Here is a 17,117-nt window from a genome sequence, read left to right as displayed (position 1 = left end):
TCTTTTATATTACCAGCTAGCTTGCCCTCACATTTCACCTTCTACTCACTTATTGCTTTATTAGTTGTCCTCTGCTGGTTTTTAAAGACTTCCCACTTATTTTTACAACATTGTTTGTTTTTTTCTTTTATCCTGGCCTTGATTTCCCTTGTCAGCCATGGTTGTCTCATCCTCCCCGGGAGCAAGTTTCTTCTTCTTTGGGATGAATTTCTGTATGCCTCCCGAATTACCCTCAGAACTCCTGTCCATTGCTGCTCTACTATCTTCCCTGCTTGAGTGCCCATCCAATAACCTCTGGCCACTGCTCCCTCATGTCTTAGTAACTACCCTTACTCAGTTATAATACCATTACATCTGATTCCAGCTTCTCCCTCTCAAACTACAGGGTAATGGTCACTGACCCACTAACGGGTTTCTTCACCTTATGCTCCTTAGTCAAGTCTGCCTCATTAACGTCAATAAATCCAGAATTGCTTGTTACCTGGTTGGTTATATCATAGCTTGTTTAAAAAAAACATCTTGTAGATATTCCATGAGTTCCTTTCCTTGGGATCAGCTAACAACCGGATTTTCCCAGTCCACTTGCACATTGAAGCTCCCCTTAATTACTATAATAGTGCCTCTCTTATATATCTTTTCTACCTCCTGATTTATTTTCTTCCCCATATCTTGTCCACTGCTCAGGCGCCTGTACAGAACTCCCATCAGGGTCTTTTTTCCCTTTGCGGATGCTCAACTTTACCATTGCAGAGTCTGTGCCTTCAACTCTAGACAAGATCAAGGGCTGAGGCACTTTCAGCACTATCTCCTGGGTCTCTCGATCTTCCTCAGTGATAATCACATTCTCCTGTCCCTGACCACTGACCCAATTTAATGTAGTTAATGCAAGGATGCGACTGACTCCTGAACACAGAAGTGGGTACTGCAGATGCTGGAGATTAGAGTGGTGCTGGAAAAGCACAATAGGCCAGGCAACATCTGAGGAGCAGGAAAATCAATGTTTCGGCCATTTCTGATAACAGGCTTTTGCCCAAAACGTCGATTTTCCTGCTCCTCAGATGCTGCCTGACCTACTGTGCTTTTCCAGCACCACTCTAATCTTGACTCCTGAAACACAGAGTCCAGGTAACCTCTCCCCCTCGTTAACGCATTGCAGTGTTCAAAGCTCAGACAACAGTTCACCAATTCTTATGACAGATGTGGTCACTATAAACCACAATGGAATCTACCAGCTCCGACATTACACAGGTACAACACATTGCCTGGCCCAGCATCTCCTTCTTTAATAATTTGGTTCTTAACTTTTAAAAATTTCCATAGGTCTTTTTGTTTGTGATCTGTAAATATTTCTTCTATTCACCTTCATCTGAAGGTTGGAATATTGGTGCTGGAAGAGCACAGCAGTTCAGGCAGCATCCAACGAGCAGCGAAATCGACGTTTCGGGCAAAAGCCCTTCATCAGGAATAAAGGCAGTGAGCCTTTTACCTTCATCTGAAGGTTGCCTATAATAGATATTCAAATTAGCAGCTACTACCAACCAATGAACAGATGCTTCTCTTCTGACGTCATTCTTTTTTGTCCTGAGGCCAGGATCCAGACTTTAATTTATTCTGTTAAAAATATCTTAAAAATTATGAGTCAAAAAGCATCTTTTCCCTTCTGCACTGAGTTCCCAAGTTGCCTCCAAGTTCCCTGAATTACGTAATCACTTGGGCTGTGTCTCCTTCTGTGTGTGATCTCTCCTTCCGGACTGGTTCACATCCCCTTCATGCCTAAGGCATTGGTACCAACCTGGACTTCAACCTTTGGGTGTTCACCCTTTGCCAGTAGTTGGTGTTGAAGACCCGTCTGGTTCAAAACTGTTCTTCAGGGAAGGAAATCTCTCCTCCCTACATAGTCTGGACCTACACACCACTAATCCAGAATGTGGTTTCCAGCATCTGCAGTCATTGTTTTTACCCCAAAGATTGAACCTTCACTGACCTCTGCAGTATAGAATTGCAATGGTTCACAACCCGCCTCAGGTGACTGACTGTGTGGAGTTTTCCCATTCTCCTCATGTCTGTGTGGGTTTCTTCTGGATGCTTCGATTTCCTCCCACAATCCAAAGGTGTGCAGGTTAGGTGAACTGGCCATGCTAAATAGCCCATAGTATCAGGTACATTAGTCAGAGGGAAATGGGTCTGGGTGAGTTACTCTTTGGAGGGTCGGTGTAGACTTGTTGGACCAAATGGCCTGTTTCCCTACTATAGATAATCTCTCAAAGCCTATGAAAAAACTGTGTCTTGCTTCATCCGTCCCTCTGTCTGATTCTCTCTGTTTCACTCTGTGTCTTTCTTTCATTTAGCATGTCTGTCTGTGTGTGTGTATCTCTTTCTCGAACTATTTGTCTGTATCTCTCTTTGTCTCCATCACTAACTGTCTGAATTTGTCTCTGTCTTTATCTCTCCCTGTCTGCCTCTCTCTCACATTATCTGTTATTCTTTCTCTCTCTCTGTATTCCCCAATCCTGTCGCCCTGTAACTCTCTGCAAACCTCCTCCCACCCCATGTCTCTCCCTCTCTCTGTTTGTCTTTCTCTCTCGCTCTGTCTCTCCCTCTCTCTCTTTGTCTTTCTCTCTCACTCTTTGCTTGTCTCTGTCGCTTTTTGTCTCTGTCTCTCCCCTTCTCTGTCTCTCTCTCTGTTTGTTTGTCTCTGTCTCTCCCCTTCTCTGTCTCTCTCTCTGTTTGTTTGTCTCTGTCTCTGTCTCTCCCCTTCTCTGTCTCTCTCTCTGTTTGTTTGTCTCTGTCTCTGTCTCTCCCCTTCTGTGTCTCTCTCTCTGTTTGTTTGTCTCTGTGTCTCTCTCTGTTTGTTTGTCTCTGTCTCTGTCTCTCCCCTTCTGTGTCTCTCTCTCTGTTTGTTTGTCTCTGTGTCTCTCTCTGTTTGTTTGTCTCTGTCTCTCTCTCTGTTTGTTTGTCTCTGTCTCTCCCCTTCTGTCTCTCTCTGTTTATTTGTCTCTGTCTCTCCCTCTCTCTATTTGTTTGTCTCTGTCTCTCCCCTTGTGTGTGTCTCTCTCTCTGTCTGTTTGTTTGTCTCTGTCTCTCTCCTTCTGTCTCTCTCTCTCTCTCTGTTTGTCTGTCTCTCCCCTTCTGTGTCTCTCTCTCTGTTTGTCTGTCTTTCCCTCTCTCTCTCTATTTGTTTGTCTCTGTCTCTCTCCTTCTTTCTCTCTGTCTCTCCCCTTGTGTGTGTCTCTCTCTCTCTGTTTGTTTGTCTCTGTCTCTCTCCTTCTGTCTCTCTCTCTGTCTGTTTGTTTGTCTCTGTGTCTCCCCTTCTGTCTCTCTCTCTCGCTCTGTTTGTTTGTCTCTGTCTCTCCCCTTGTGTGTGTGTCTCTCTCTGTTTGTTTGTCTCTGTCTCTCCCCTTGTGTGTGTATGTCTCTCTCTGTTTGTTTGTCTCTGTCTCTCCCCTTGTGTGTGTGTCTCTCTGTCTGTTTGTTTGTCTCTGTCTCTCCCCTTGTGTGTGTGTGTCTCTCTGTTTGTTTGTCTCTGTCTCTCCCCTTGTGTGTGTGTGTCTCTCTGTTTGTTTGTCTCTGTCTCTCCCCTTGTGTGTGTGTCTCTCTCTGTTTGTTTGTCTGTCTTTCCCTCTCTCTCTCTGTTTGTTTGTCTTTGTCTCTCTTCCTCTCTCTGTTTGTTTGTCTCTGTCTCTCCCCTTCTGTCTCTCTCTCTTTGTTTGTCTCTCTCTCTCTCTCTCTCTCTGTTTGTTTGTCTCTGTCTCTCCCCTTCTGTCTCTCTCTCTCTCTCTCTCTCTCTCTCTCTCTCCCTCCCTGTCTGTCTGTGTCTCTCTCTCTCTCTCTGTTTGTTTTTATCTTTCCCTGTCTGCCAAGGCAGATCCTGCTGCTGCAGTGAATTGATGACGGTTCAGTGGCTGTGGGACTTTGAGTTCAAGTTAATGTTTCACAGGAACATCTCAAACAGGTGAAGGGGTGTTGTCGGTTTCTGCTAAGGACTTACTTTGTGACTCCAGCCCAGGACCTTGTTCTCCTTCAGCCCCGAGCTCCGACCTGATCTCAGGGAGCAGTTTCCCAACTCCAGCTTGGGGTATTTTTGAAATGGGAGGAGTAGGACTGGGAAGGTAAATCTCACCTCTCTGTCTCCCTTTGAGTTTCAGTGGTGGCTGATTTTGTTAAGGAGCAGTTTCCGGAATAACCTCTTGGCTCTTTCCATTGTCCCAGTCCTGGAGGGGGGATGGGGGCTGAGATTGCGATGCATTACCTGGACCTCCTAGTCCCTCAGTGATTGCTACCCCAACCTGGGGTAACTGGGACAGTGAGGGACAGGAAGGGAGATCTGGAGGCTCAGTGTCTGGGGTCTGTCTGGGTCTGAGGAGGTTCACTCCCCCCCCCCCCCCCCCCCTCCTTCAGGGCTTGGTTCTGTGATCCAGGTGTGAGTGTGAGTGTGAGTTTCAGGGGAAGGTGTTGGCTCGCTCTCTGTTAGCGGCTCAAGAGGAAGGAGCAACAGGAGCGATGTTACACAGGCTCTGGGCTGTGCTCACCCTCCTGGCAGGTAAGAGGGAGGGAGGGAGGGAGAGAGGGAGAGGGAGAGGGAGACGGAGACGGAGACGGAGACGGAGAGGGAGAGGGAGAGAGAGAGAGGGAAGGGTGGTGGAGGAGGAGGAGGAGGAGGAGGAGGAGGAGGAGGTAGTGAGAGGGAAGGAGGAAGAAGAGAGAGAGAGAGAAAAGGAAAGAAAGGGAGAGAGAGAGAGGAGAGGGGATTTGGAGAGACTCCGGCAGCACGGGAAGATCCCATTGTCACCAAGTGAAAACAGAGGTTATTGGGTTTAGTTTCCGATCCCCGATGTTTGATTTGAAGATCCCGCTGGGACGCCGCCGATTCGCGCTCGATCCGGGCATCGGCCAAGTTTTGGAGACGGAGTGGACTTTCGGGAGGGAGAGGGGAGAAGGGAATTGTTGGGCGGGGAAGAGGGAGAGGGTTGGGGGCACGTTCCGGTGGGTGCGATGGGGGAATTCCGGCAGCAGAAAGGAGTGAGCCCAGTGAGTGAAAGGGGGAATCGGTAGGAGCCCATTGGGGAAGTGTAAAGTGGGTTCCGGTGGGTGAGGAGTGTCTTGGTGGGTGTTTTGAGTCACAGGCTGGCATTGTTCAGGGTGGTTTGGTGTGAAGGAAGATCCCAAATCTAGTGGGCCAGTAAATGTTTGTCCAAACCTGGGCGAAAATAATAATCTAATACTTCAAGTGTAAAAACCGCAGGACTGTAGTGCCAGCATGGGGGCAATGAGTTTGATTAGGGTCTTTCTTCCAAAGAGCCAGCAGGAGATGGGCTGAATGATCTCATCCTGGGGTGCTGGTTGTGAGGAGCTGGAAAGTTGGCTGTTTTTGTAGGTGGAGCTGGTGGAAAATGTGCCATGGCAGAAAAATATTTGAGAAATTCAGTTACAGTGAGAGTTAAGGAAATTCTGGACCTTTTTGCTGTTTTTTGTAAAAAGGATGTAACTGGCAGTGTGATGTTTTCAAATCTTGACAAATGCAGTTTGTATTTCTGACTCTTGTAAAGAGTAGCCATTAATCAGGGTGAGCCGAACCCTATCCCAGATTCCACACACTTTCACTCCTAACTTTGGGGGAACATGGGGCAGCCAGTTGTAAGAGAGAGATTTTTGAAAACATTGTGAAGGTGGTGGATAGTTTTGGTGTGGTGGGAGAGTCAGTGTTGAGGTATTGCCTCAAATGTGTGGTGGGGGAGTACCCAGTCAGTTGCATTCTGTTTTGCTGTCAGGAATCTGGCGGAAGTGACGTGTTTATATCTTGCTTTGACCCTGTGCCAGGCTGGGATTGATCTGTAAACTTAAAGGTGTAGACAAGGGTGACAAATCTTGGGTGGGGACTGGCACCCAGTCAAAGTGGAGACACTGTGAGTTAGTTATCATGGTCAGTGAGTGAAGCAGTCCCTGTTCACAGGTCTCTGCAGAATGTGTTTCCAATGAAGTTTACAGCTGTAGGGTAGAGGCAAAGCCATCTGAAAGCGATTGGGATTGTTTCCGAGCTCTTCACAATCTGTGTTTACAAGATGGTCTGGGTCAGAATATGGGTTTTGGACAGGGTGGGAGGCAGGGAGTTGAGGAGTCACAGTCTCTGGAGCAGGGTGTTGACCATTTCAGACACGAGAAATTTCTTGACCTGAATTTCTGTCTACCTTATTGGGGAGCTATGGACAGTCTTTGAGACTGAGAGATTGATTAATGTTTTGGCTCATGGCAATAAGGGACAATAGTGGACCTGAGCCAGATGATAGGAATGGATCAGAGAACATCCTCAAGGGCTGAGTGGCTTCACTGTTCCAATCTCCGATGTTCCTTAACATGAGAAGATCTTTTCACAACATTTCAAATCAGAAAAGAAAAGGTCACCAGGGCAAAGATAGGGATTGTCAGGGCTATCCACTGAACATTTACTCAAAAGGTGGGTTGAAGAAGGGCAGAGAAGTGGCATTAGGGTTTAGGGAGGGAGTTCAAGCCACTGATGGCACAGCTGCCAATGAAGTGGCGAACTGAGTGAGGCTTGGTGAAAAGAGCCTTGCTTGGAGAAAGAAGATTGGAGAGTAGGGGAGGGGAAGAAAGATGAACGGATTGTTGGGCTGAAGCTAGTTTTGGAAATCGAGAAGGTGAACTGTGGTGAGCGAGAGAGTTTGAAGCTGTGTGTGTCTGGACGTGAGCCAGTATAGGTAAATCTGAGCAGTGAAGGACTGGGAGGATGGTGGAAGTCTGGATGTGGAGCTGCTGGTCTGGGGTGACTAGACATTTGAACCTCTGTACAGATTGTGAACAGTCTTGATTAACCAATGGCCATGGAGAAGACAAGAGTATTCCAAAGTATGGTCTTCACAAGGGAACAACTCATCCTGTAATGGATGTTGACAAATTCTAGGGAGATAGATCACAGAAGTCTACAGCATAGAAAAAGGCCTTTCAGTCCATTGAGTCTAAGCTGGTCAAAAACAACAACCGAATTATTCTCATCCCATTTTCCATCAGTTGGCCCCTAGCCTTGCAATCACAAGTGTATATCTAAGTATTTCTTAATTACAATGAGGGTTTCTGCCTCTCCCACCCTTGCAGTTGGTGAAGTGGAGGTGAAATTGTACTGGGAGTAGTCAGTATGTCTATGGAAACTAACATTTTTGCTGATGGCCAGGATGTTGATGAGAATTGGTGGGAGGGAGGTGAAGAGGTCATTCTTGGAGCACACCTTAGCTGAGAGCAGGAAGAAAGAGTATTGCAAGGATTCCCTGTGGATGTGACTGTGTGCAGGAAGCCCTGCTGAGTTAGCCAGTGGAGGGAGTGTGGGAAAGAGGGCTAATCCTGGATCGATGAAGGATAAGAGCAATAGGAGTTCGCTGCAGGAAATGCAGGTTTTGTTTAAATTGAATCCTAAGTTCTCATCTCTTCACCCCCCTCCCCTGCCATCCCATCCCATAATCCTCAATTTCCCAATGTCTAATGAGATTCTATCCACTTTTACCCGAATGATATTCAATGACTCCCCTACTCTATCATCTCTCGGTGTGATCACATTATGCCTAAGCAGTAAGTTCCAGCTATACCATCATGCCTATTTGCTTCCATAAATGCTTTATCCATCTTGTCTATGTGTCCCCCTACTTTAAGGAATCAAAGGTTATGGTGAAAAGGTAGGAAAGTGAAATTGAGGATTGTCAGATTAACGAGGTCTTATTGAATGATGGAGTGAATGACCTGTTTCTACATTTTATGGTCAGTTGAGATGCTTTGTACCTCTTTTTGTCACTATCCTATGGTTTGTTCTCCCCGAGTGCATTACAATTCCTCTTCTTCAGGTTAAATTCCATTTGCTCTCTTTTTGTCCAACTGACAAGTTCATTGGAAGGTCCCTGGAGTCTATGCCTTTCCTTCTCACTGTGTTTCACCATGAAACCTGCCTCAGAAATTGTTCGTTCTGACTTTGAGTTCTGTTCCAGTGCCTCGATGTGTTGAAGTTTCATTGGAATAGATTCCATTAGAGTTTCAGGAATTACAGTGGAGAGAGAGCATGGAGGGAGATGACCATTAGAACATAGAACAGTAAGGCAGAGGAACAGGTCGTTCAACCCGCTCTTCCAGCACCACCGATCCAGAATCTGGTTTCCAGCATCTGCAGTCATTGTTTTTAACCACCATGTCTATGCCATCCATGAAGTCATTCTAAACCAATCCCAGCTCTCTGCCTACACCTTGGTTCCCTCTATTCTCTGCCTGTTCATGTGATTGTCTAAATGCCTCTTGAACATTACTATCAAATCTGCTTCAACTACTTCTCCTGGCAGCATGCTCCACCCGCTATGTAAAAAAAAAACTCACTTTGCACATCTCCTTTAAACTTTCCCCTCTCACCTTAAACCTATGCCCCCTAGTATATGACATTTCCATTTTGGAAGAAAACTTCCAACTATCCACCCTATTCATGCCTCTCAATTTTATAAACTTGTATCAGGTCATCCCTCAGCCTCCAACGCTCTAGTGAAAGCAATCCAACTTTGTCCAAACTCCTTTCAGCAACACATTCCAATCCAAGCAACATCCTGGTAAATAAAACCAACACCTGCAGAAACTGAGGATTCAAAACAGAAACAGAAATTGCTGGAGTTCTGATGAAGAGTCACCAAACTCGAAACGTTACCTCTGCTTTCTTCCCTCGGATGCTGCCAAGACCTGCTGAGTTTCTCCAGCAATTTCTGTTTTTGTTTTAAACATCTTGGTAAACCTCTTTTGTACGCTCTCCAAAGCGTCCACATCTTTCCAACAGTGTGAGGACCAGAACCTACTCACATTTGAGGGAGGGAGAGAGCACAAGTGCAGTAAATGCTCTCCAAACTGATTCCTGGGTTATGAGGAGGAATTGGGTTGACTAGGCCTATATTCACTGGAGGGGTTCTCATTGAAACATGTGAAACTCTGACAGGGCTTGAGAGAAGGATGCAGCCAGGATGTTCCTCTTAGATGGAACAAGGAATCATGGTCTCAAGATTAGCAGTAGCTCAGATTGTACTGAGCTGAGTAGTTTCTTCACTCAGAAGCTGGTGAACCTGTAGAATTCTCTCTGCCAGGATGCTGTGGAGGTGAATTCACTGAAATACATTTAAGAAAGTAATAGATACATTTCTAGAGGCTGAATGTGTCAAGGGGAATGGGGAGAGAGTGTGGCTTTTCAACTGAGAAATGGCCATGATCATTTTGAATCATGTTGGATGCTTGATGGGCTGATTGGCCTCCTGCAAGTTTCTACGACTAGACTTGGAGCAAGAGAGGTAATGATCAGGGCATAAAGTTTAAACTTTGCCATTTTGCTGAGAAATCTGGCAGGGTAGGAGTCTCTAACCCCTTCCTGCCCCATTCTCTTTCATTTTGTTGCTTTTTCATTGTGTTGCTCTCAGTCTCCCTTGCGCACGGTCTCTTGCTTTCTCGCGTAATATTGTGTCAAGGCTAGGAAGGAAAGATAGATGTTCAAGGGCAGTGAGCTGTTGGAGGATGTGAAGATTTTGGAGTGACTACTGAGGAATTGGAAGAGTGAGGTAGGTTTTTGGGGAGGGGAAGAGAAGAGGCAGTTAGGGTAGGGAGCTGTCATTGATTTCATCGCTAAAGCTCCTCATGTCTTCTCCAATAGGAAGTTGGAATGAATGTTTCTGGAAAAGGGGAAGTGGGGGAATATTTTCCATGTCCAGGTGATATTACAGACCAAGCCAGTATCAGTAGTGGAAAGGGAGGTTGAGTAGAGTGAGACTCAACTAACATCCCTTTGGCCAGAACTTTAAGAATGGGCAAGCCGGGTGATTGTCACATTACCTATGTGTGGAATCTTGCTGTCCAGTCGTTTCCTACCTAGCAGGAAAGATCCAGGACAGTCTTCACTGAGAGTGAGAAGCTGAGTGTGAAATGGCACTGGTGGTTTGATTATCTCAGACCTCCCACCTCTACATTGCCTGGTCTTGATAGTTGTAGAAACCAAAGGTGTGTTTCTCTGTGAAGTTTGACAGAGGGCAGGCCCATATGCCGTGTGTGTGCGTGCATGTCTGCACGTGCATGTGCGTATCTGCACGTGCGTGTGGGAGTGTGTGTGTGCGCGTATCTGCACGTGCGTGTGCGTATCTGCACGTGCGTGTGGGAGTGTGCGTGCGTGTCTGTGTGTGGGTGTCTGCGCGTGCGTGTGGGAGTGTGTGCATGTCTGCGCGCGTGCGTATCTGCACGTGTGGTTGGCAGCATGTGTGGGAGTGTGTGTGTTCCTGTTGGCCTCATCACTGCAGAAAGAACTGGGACCCTGGTGTCGTCTGGCGATTGTACACAGAGTTGAGGAACGTGTTTAAAATCCTATAGCATCTCTCACTTTCCACAGGCAATAGGTCAGTGATCAATGCACTAGGAGCTGACCCATGGACAACACAGTTATCAAGGTTATACACAGCAATGAGATAATGACTAGTTCATTTATGTAAGGACATTGGATTGAGGGGGAGTTGTTGACCCCAGAAGCCGTGAGGGATCACCCCTACTCCAGGCAGCTGCACAATACTGGTGCTTAATGTTGCCCTCAGAAGGGGGGCCTCCTAATGTTGTAGGGTTTACTGAACTGACAGACTGCTCAGTCTGTCAGCCCTCACCAACTGGGATAATAACCCACTGATCGATATTCCCGCTGCTTCTTACACATCCTGGAATTTTGTTTGGGGATTATTTGCTTTAGCTGCTCACGTTACTAAAACATTGCAACACTCTGCTGACTCACCTTGTTGCTAGTTTCTGTCTCTATTTCCCCTCTGCCGCACTCTCCCCCTCTGCTGCTTTCTCCGCCTGCCTCTCCCCCTCTGTCACTCTCTCCCCCTCTGTCACTCTCTCTCCACCTGCCTCTCCCCCTCTGTCACTCTCTCTCCTGCTCTCTCCCCCTCTGTCACTCTCTCTCCACCTGCCTCTCCCCCTCTCATTCTCTCTCTTCTGCTCTCTCCATCTGCTTCTCCCAGTCTCTCCACCTACCTCTCCCTCTCTGTCACACTCTCTCCGGCTCTCTCCATCTGTCTCTCCCCCTCTGTCACTCACTCTGCTGATCTCCCTCTTTGGTTTCATGTTTATATGAGAGCTACATTCAGTTCATAAACTGACTACAAACCAGACCTTATCAGGGAGGCTCCTTTCTCTGGACTAACACACCGTGACTGCGAGGGAGGGAGAGGGGGGTGGCGGGGAGGAGGCCAGGTGGGGGGAGGGAGGGAGGATGGTTCGGTGACAGACACTGGGTGAAGGGAGAAAATTGTTCCTACACAGATCCCTGAGGGAGACACTGACAATCCTGTGTGGGGGACTTTCCATGGCATGGGGTAGGAAGTGTGGCCCGTGGGGATGTTTGAGGGGATTTATGTGAGGGGAGGGTGGATGGAGAGGGGACTGTGGAGTTTCTGGGGGTATGTGGGGAGGGAGGGGCACTCTCTCCTCCCAGTGAACCTGTTGGCTGATGATTTGTGGGGTAGTATCTTGATTAAGCTGGGATCTGTTGTGATCCACAGGATTCTCCACGGCAATTCAGGTGACTATCCCAGATCCCTTTCAGACAGCGATCCTTTTCCAGCCTGTCGTCCTGAAATGTCGCTATGATACAACAAGCCTCCAGCCCCCCATCGTCCTGTGGAAGTACAGATCCTTCTGCCGAGACAGAATCTTGGACGCGTTCAATCCCAGCAGCTCCGAGAATCAAGTCAATGACCAACTGCAGCAGGCGGATCCGAATTACAATCCGTATGTGAACTGTCCAGACAGCTCTCGCACTGTGAGGACGGTCGCATCGAAACATGGAAAGGCAGTGACCCTGGACAGTTATTATCAGGGTCGAAAGATAACAATTATCAATGGTAAGGAGAAGCAACACAGCCATTCAGCTCATAGACCATCCTATCCCATTCAACATGATCAATGCTGACCACCAGTGTCAGGTTCACTCTCTCACCCTGCCCCCAAAAGGCCATCCATGTCGAGGCTAAATCACCTCAGGCATTTGGCACCCACATCACATCAGGCAAGGGCAGAGAAACCGATTCCTCCCCGTCGTGCGTGAAGACATTTCTCCTTCACTCAGATTGAAACAACTTTCCTCAGAAGCTGAGGCTGAGGCCCCATCCTGGGGGCGGGGCTGTGTGTGTGTGTGTGTGTGTGTGTGTGTGTGTGTGTGTGTGTGTGTGTGTGTGTGTGTGTGTGTGTGTGTGTGCGCGCGTGTGTGCGCGCGCAGTACAGGCCCTTCGGCCCTTGATGTTGCGCCAACCTGTGGAACCAATCTGAAGCCTATCTATCCTACACTATTCCATTTTCATCCACATGTCTATCCAACGATCATTTAAATTCCTTTACAGTTAGCGAGCCTCCATTTCCTGCATCTCCATTCTTGAACCCCACCTGTCCCCCAACCACAACACAGATAGAACCTCCCCCTGGACCACCCCCCCACCCCTCCCAGGTCCTCACATTCCACACTTCTAATCTCCAAATCCAGTGCATCACATCCTCTGCCACATGTGCCATTTACAGTCAAGACCTACCAGCAAAAATATATTCCCTATCCTTTGTTAGGTCCACACTCTCCACCAACCCTCTATCCATACCTGATACCTTCCCCTGCTGTAAGGGGAGCAAAACCTGTGTCAAACTCCCCAAATACCCTCACCCCCACCCACTTCTCTCCAAAGCCCCAAAGGACGATACCACGTCAGGCAGAAATTTGCTTGCATGCCCTCGAACCTCATTTTACTGCATCCATTGATCTCAATGTGGTGTCCTCCACATCAGAGAGATCGAGTGCAAACTCACGGAATGTTTCAGGGAACATCTCTCGTCTGTACACACCGACCAGCCCCACCTTCCTTGGTTACTCACTTCCATTCCCCCCATGACATATCTACTCTGGGCTCCCTCCACCATCTACACAAGGTCACCTGCAAACTGAAGGAGGAACACCTCATCTTCCATCTTGGGAACCAACAACAACATGACCTCAACATTGAATTCACCAGTTTCCAAATCTCCCCAACCCCCAAATCCCATCCCAGATCCAATCCTTCAACCCACCTATTCACCTTCTTTCCCACCCAACTATAATTATCACCTCCTACAAAGAACAGAGAACAAAGACTATGACATCGCAGTACAGGCCCTTCGGCCCTCTATGTTGTGCAGACCTGTGGATCCAATCTGAAGCCCATCTATTCAACACTATTCCATTTTCATTCAAATGTTTATCCAATGACCATTTAATGGCCTGAAAGTGGTGTGTCTACGACTATTGCAGGCAGTGTATTCCACGCCTCTTCTACTCTGAGTAAAGAAATTATCTCTGTCACCCCTCAATTTAAAGCTATGTCCCCTTGTGCTAGCCATCATCTTCTGGGGAAAAAGGCTCTCACTGTCCACCCTATCTAACCCTCTGTTTATCTTCTATGTCTCTATTAAGTCACCTCTCAATCTTCCTCTCTCTAACGAAAACAGCCTCAAATCATTCAGCCTTTCCTCGTAAGACCTTCCCTCCATACCAAGCAACATCCTAGTAAGTCTCCTCTGAATCCTCTCCAAGCTTCCACATCCTTTATATAATGCAGTGATCAGAACTGTACGTAATACTCCCAAGTGCAGCCACACCAGAATTTTGTACAGCTGCAACATAACCTCATGGCTCTGAAACTCAATCCTCTACGTATGCCTTCTTAACAACCGTATCAACCTTGTTGGCAACTTTCAGGGAGCTATGTACATGGACACTGAGATCTCTCTGCTCATCTACACTACCAAGAATCTTACCATTACTTTTTTTTTCTCCCTGTTACTCCTTCCAAAGTGAATCACCTCACACTTTTCCACATTAAACTCCATTTGCTACCTCTCAGACCACTCTGCAGCGTATCTGTGTCCTACTGTAACCTACAACATCCTTCAGCACGATCCACAACTCCATCAACCTTAGTGTCATTTATTAACCCATACTTCTACACCCTCATCAAGGTCATTTATAAAAATGACAAACAGCAGTGGCCCCAATGCAGATCCTTGCAGTACACCACTAGTAACTGAACTCCAGGATGAACATTTCCCATCAACCACCACCCTCTGTTTTCTTTTAGCTAACTAATTTTTGATCCAAACCGCTAAATCATCCTCAGTCCCATGCCTCCATATTTTGTGCAATAGCCTACTGTGGGGAACCTTATCAAACGCCTTACTGAAATCCACATACACCACATCAATGCTTTACCCTCATCCACCTGTTTGGTCACCATCTCAAAGGGCTTAATAAGGTTTGTGAGACATGACCTATTCTTCGCAAAACCATGTTGACTGTCCCTAATCAAATTATCCCTCTTTAAATGATTATAAATCCTATCTCTTAAACCTTTTCCAAAACTTTACCCACAACCAATATAAGGCTCACTGGTCTATAATTAGCAGGTTTTCTCAACTCCCTTTTTGAACATTTGCTATCCTCTAGTCTTCTGGCACTATTCCTGTGGACAATGACGACATAAGGATGAAAGCCAAAGGCTCCACAGTCTCCTCCCTGGCTTCCCAGAGAATCCGACGATAAATTCCATCCAGCCCAGGGGACTTATGTATTTTCACACTTTGCAGAATTGCTAACACCTCCTCCTTGTGAACCTCAATCCCATCTAGCCTAGTAGCCTGTATTTCAGTATACTCCTTGATAACATTGTCTTCTTCCAGTGTGAATACTAATGAAAAATATTCATTTAGCACTTCTCCTATCTCCTTGGACTCCACACACAACTTCCCACTACTGTCCTTGATTGGCCCTAATCTTTCTCTAATTCCTGATATACCTATTGAAAGCTTTAGGGTTTTCCTTGATGCTATCTGCCAATGACTTGTCATGTCCCCTCCTGGCTCTTAGCCAGGAAAGACCTAAAGAGAGCTAACTTGCAACTCTCAAAAGCCCTAACTGAGCCTTCATGTCTCATCCTAACATAAGACTTCCGCTTCCTCTTGACAAGAGCTTTAACTTCTTTAGTAAACCACAGCTCCCTTGCTCGACCACTTCCTCCCTGCCTGACAGGTACATACTTATCAAAGACATGCAGTGGGTATTTGAACCTGGGTTCGAATCTCACCACAGCAGATAGTGTAATTTGAATTCAATAAAAATCTGGAATTCAGTCTCTAATGATAACCTGAAGCCATTGTCAATTGCTGTAAAGACCCATTGGGTTCACTCATTTCCTTCAGGGGAGGAAAATGCCGTACTTACCTGGTCTGGCCGACACATGACCCCACACCCACAGCAATGTGTTGACTCTTAACTGCCCTCTGGACAATTAGGGATGGGCAATAAATGCTGATCTTGCCAGCAACACATCCTGTGAATGATTCACACTTTATTTACGAATAGTTACTAATTGGCTGGGTATTCACTGCAGACAGGTATAACTCTACACCATAATTAATCTAAACCATTGAGAGGGGATCCTCATGTACTGCTCCTGAACCTGTTCACCTGCTCCCCTTCACAACTTGGCACAGCCTTGGTGTATCACTTCCTACTATGTTAAGACAAACCCTGCCTATCACTGTAAAAGAGAGATATACAGCATGGAAACAGACCCTTTGGTCCAACTCATCCATGCTGACCAGATATCCCAAATTAATCTTGTCGCATTTGGCCCATATCCCTCAATCTTTCCTATTCATATACCAATTCAGATACCTTTTAAACCTATGCCCTCTAGTTCTGGACTCCCTCACCCCAGGGAAAAGACATTGTCTATTTACCCTATCCATGTCGCTTATGATTTTATAAATTTCTATAAAGTCACCCCTCAGCCTCTGACGCTCCAGGGAAAACAGCCCCAGCCTGTTCAGCCTCTCCCTATAGCTCAAACCCTCCAATTCTGGCAACATCTTTGTAGATCTTTTCTGAACGTTTTCAAGCTTTACAACATCCTTCCTACAGGAGGGAGATCCAAACTGAGCACAGTACTCTAAAAGTGGCCGTATCCAATGTCCTGTACAGCCACAACATGACATCCCAACTCCTGTAACTCAGTGCTCTGACCAATAAAAGGCAAGCATACCAAATGCAAGTGTTCTTGTTGATAATTCTGACTCCCGTCATATATTACCAGACAGTTTGGATTAGCTGATTAATCTAGACCCGGTATAATTGTGATTCTCTATTCATTCACAGTCACCACAGAGAGAATAACTAGGAATGATTGTCTGTCCAGCTGGAATTGAGCTGTAACCAGGGTAACGGCTGTCTTTCTTGTTTACTTCATGTTTATCTCATTCAGAAGCCGACCTCAGCATTGAGCAGACAGCTTGGGGTGACAGTGGGGTTTATTACTGTACAGTCACTGCCTCTGATGACCTTTCAGGTAACAATGAAGGCTACGTGGAGCTGCTTGTCCTGGGTAAGTGACTCTCACTGGGGCATGAGCTCAATCACACATACACACACTCACTGGGGTACAGCTGGCTCATGCTGATATGCTCACTCATTGTCACACACTGACCCACCTTCTCCTCCTGCCCTCTCCCCCACTGCTCTCTCCCATACCCCACCCCCCCACATACACACTCTGATTCTCACTGGGGTATTGGACTCTCTCTCTTGCACTCTCCCATGCTTGATCTCTCTCACACACACACTCTTACTGGGTTGCAGACACACAGACACTCTCTCTCGCTCTCTGTCACACTTGCACGCTCGCACACTGGCGTGGGTGGACCATTGGTTGACCATGTGAAGGAACATTTTCTCTGTTCCAGAGTTTTGATTATATTATCCTGCCTCACCAGTTCTTCGGTTCTTAATGTGGCTGTTGGTGGTCTTTGTGTGTTTGTAGCCATTCAATCAACCAACAAACTGCGTTAATGTGAGGGAATGAGCTCCCAATCCCAGTATGAACAATGTCTGGAGTTTTTCTTGTGGTTGAAGATGGAGAGTGGTTTGTCTGTTCGCATTGCTGTTTTTGAACCTGTGACTTCTTTGATGCGGCTGGTGGCTGTGTGTCTGTTGGCCTAGAGACTGGGCATCAGTGAGGATCTGAGAAAGTATGGGGGGAAAATGGTGTTTG

The 17,117-nt window shown here is 46.7% G+C and overlaps 2 protein-coding genes across 2 annotated transcripts in view; one reads left to right on the top strand and one right to left on the bottom strand.

Moving 5' to 3' along the window:
- LOC140458827 (sodium channel regulatory subunit beta-1-like) overlaps positions 1-4,139 on the bottom strand; it is a 94,905-nt gene extending 90,766 nt beyond the window's left edge. The window contains exon 1 of the mRNA XM_072553493.1: positions 3,989-4,139. The gene's annotated coding sequence lies outside the window, so the exon portion shown is untranslated. The remainder of the gene's footprint in view (positions 1-3,988) is intronic.
- A 244-nt stretch (positions 4,140-4,383) lies between these two features.
- Positions 4,384-17,117, top strand: part of LOC140458947 (lipolysis-stimulated lipoprotein receptor-like) — an 18,269-nt gene continuing 5,535 nt past the window's right edge. Inside the window, 3 exon segments of the mRNA XM_072553682.1 lie at positions 4,384-4,540; positions 11,556-11,897; positions 16,332-16,470. Coding sequence (XP_072409783.1) covers positions 4,501-4,540; positions 11,556-11,897; positions 16,332-16,470 — 521 coding nt within the window. The 5' untranslated portion in view covers positions 4,384-4,500.

Source organism: Chiloscyllium punctatum, chromosome 34 (assembly GCF_047496795.1).
Source record: "Chiloscyllium punctatum isolate Juve2018m chromosome 34, sChiPun1.3, whole genome shotgun sequence".
NCBI lineage: Eukaryota > Metazoa > Chordata > Chondrichthyes > Orectolobiformes > Hemiscylliidae > Chiloscyllium > Chiloscyllium punctatum.
This window is presented reverse-complemented; position numbering and strand designations above follow the sequence as displayed.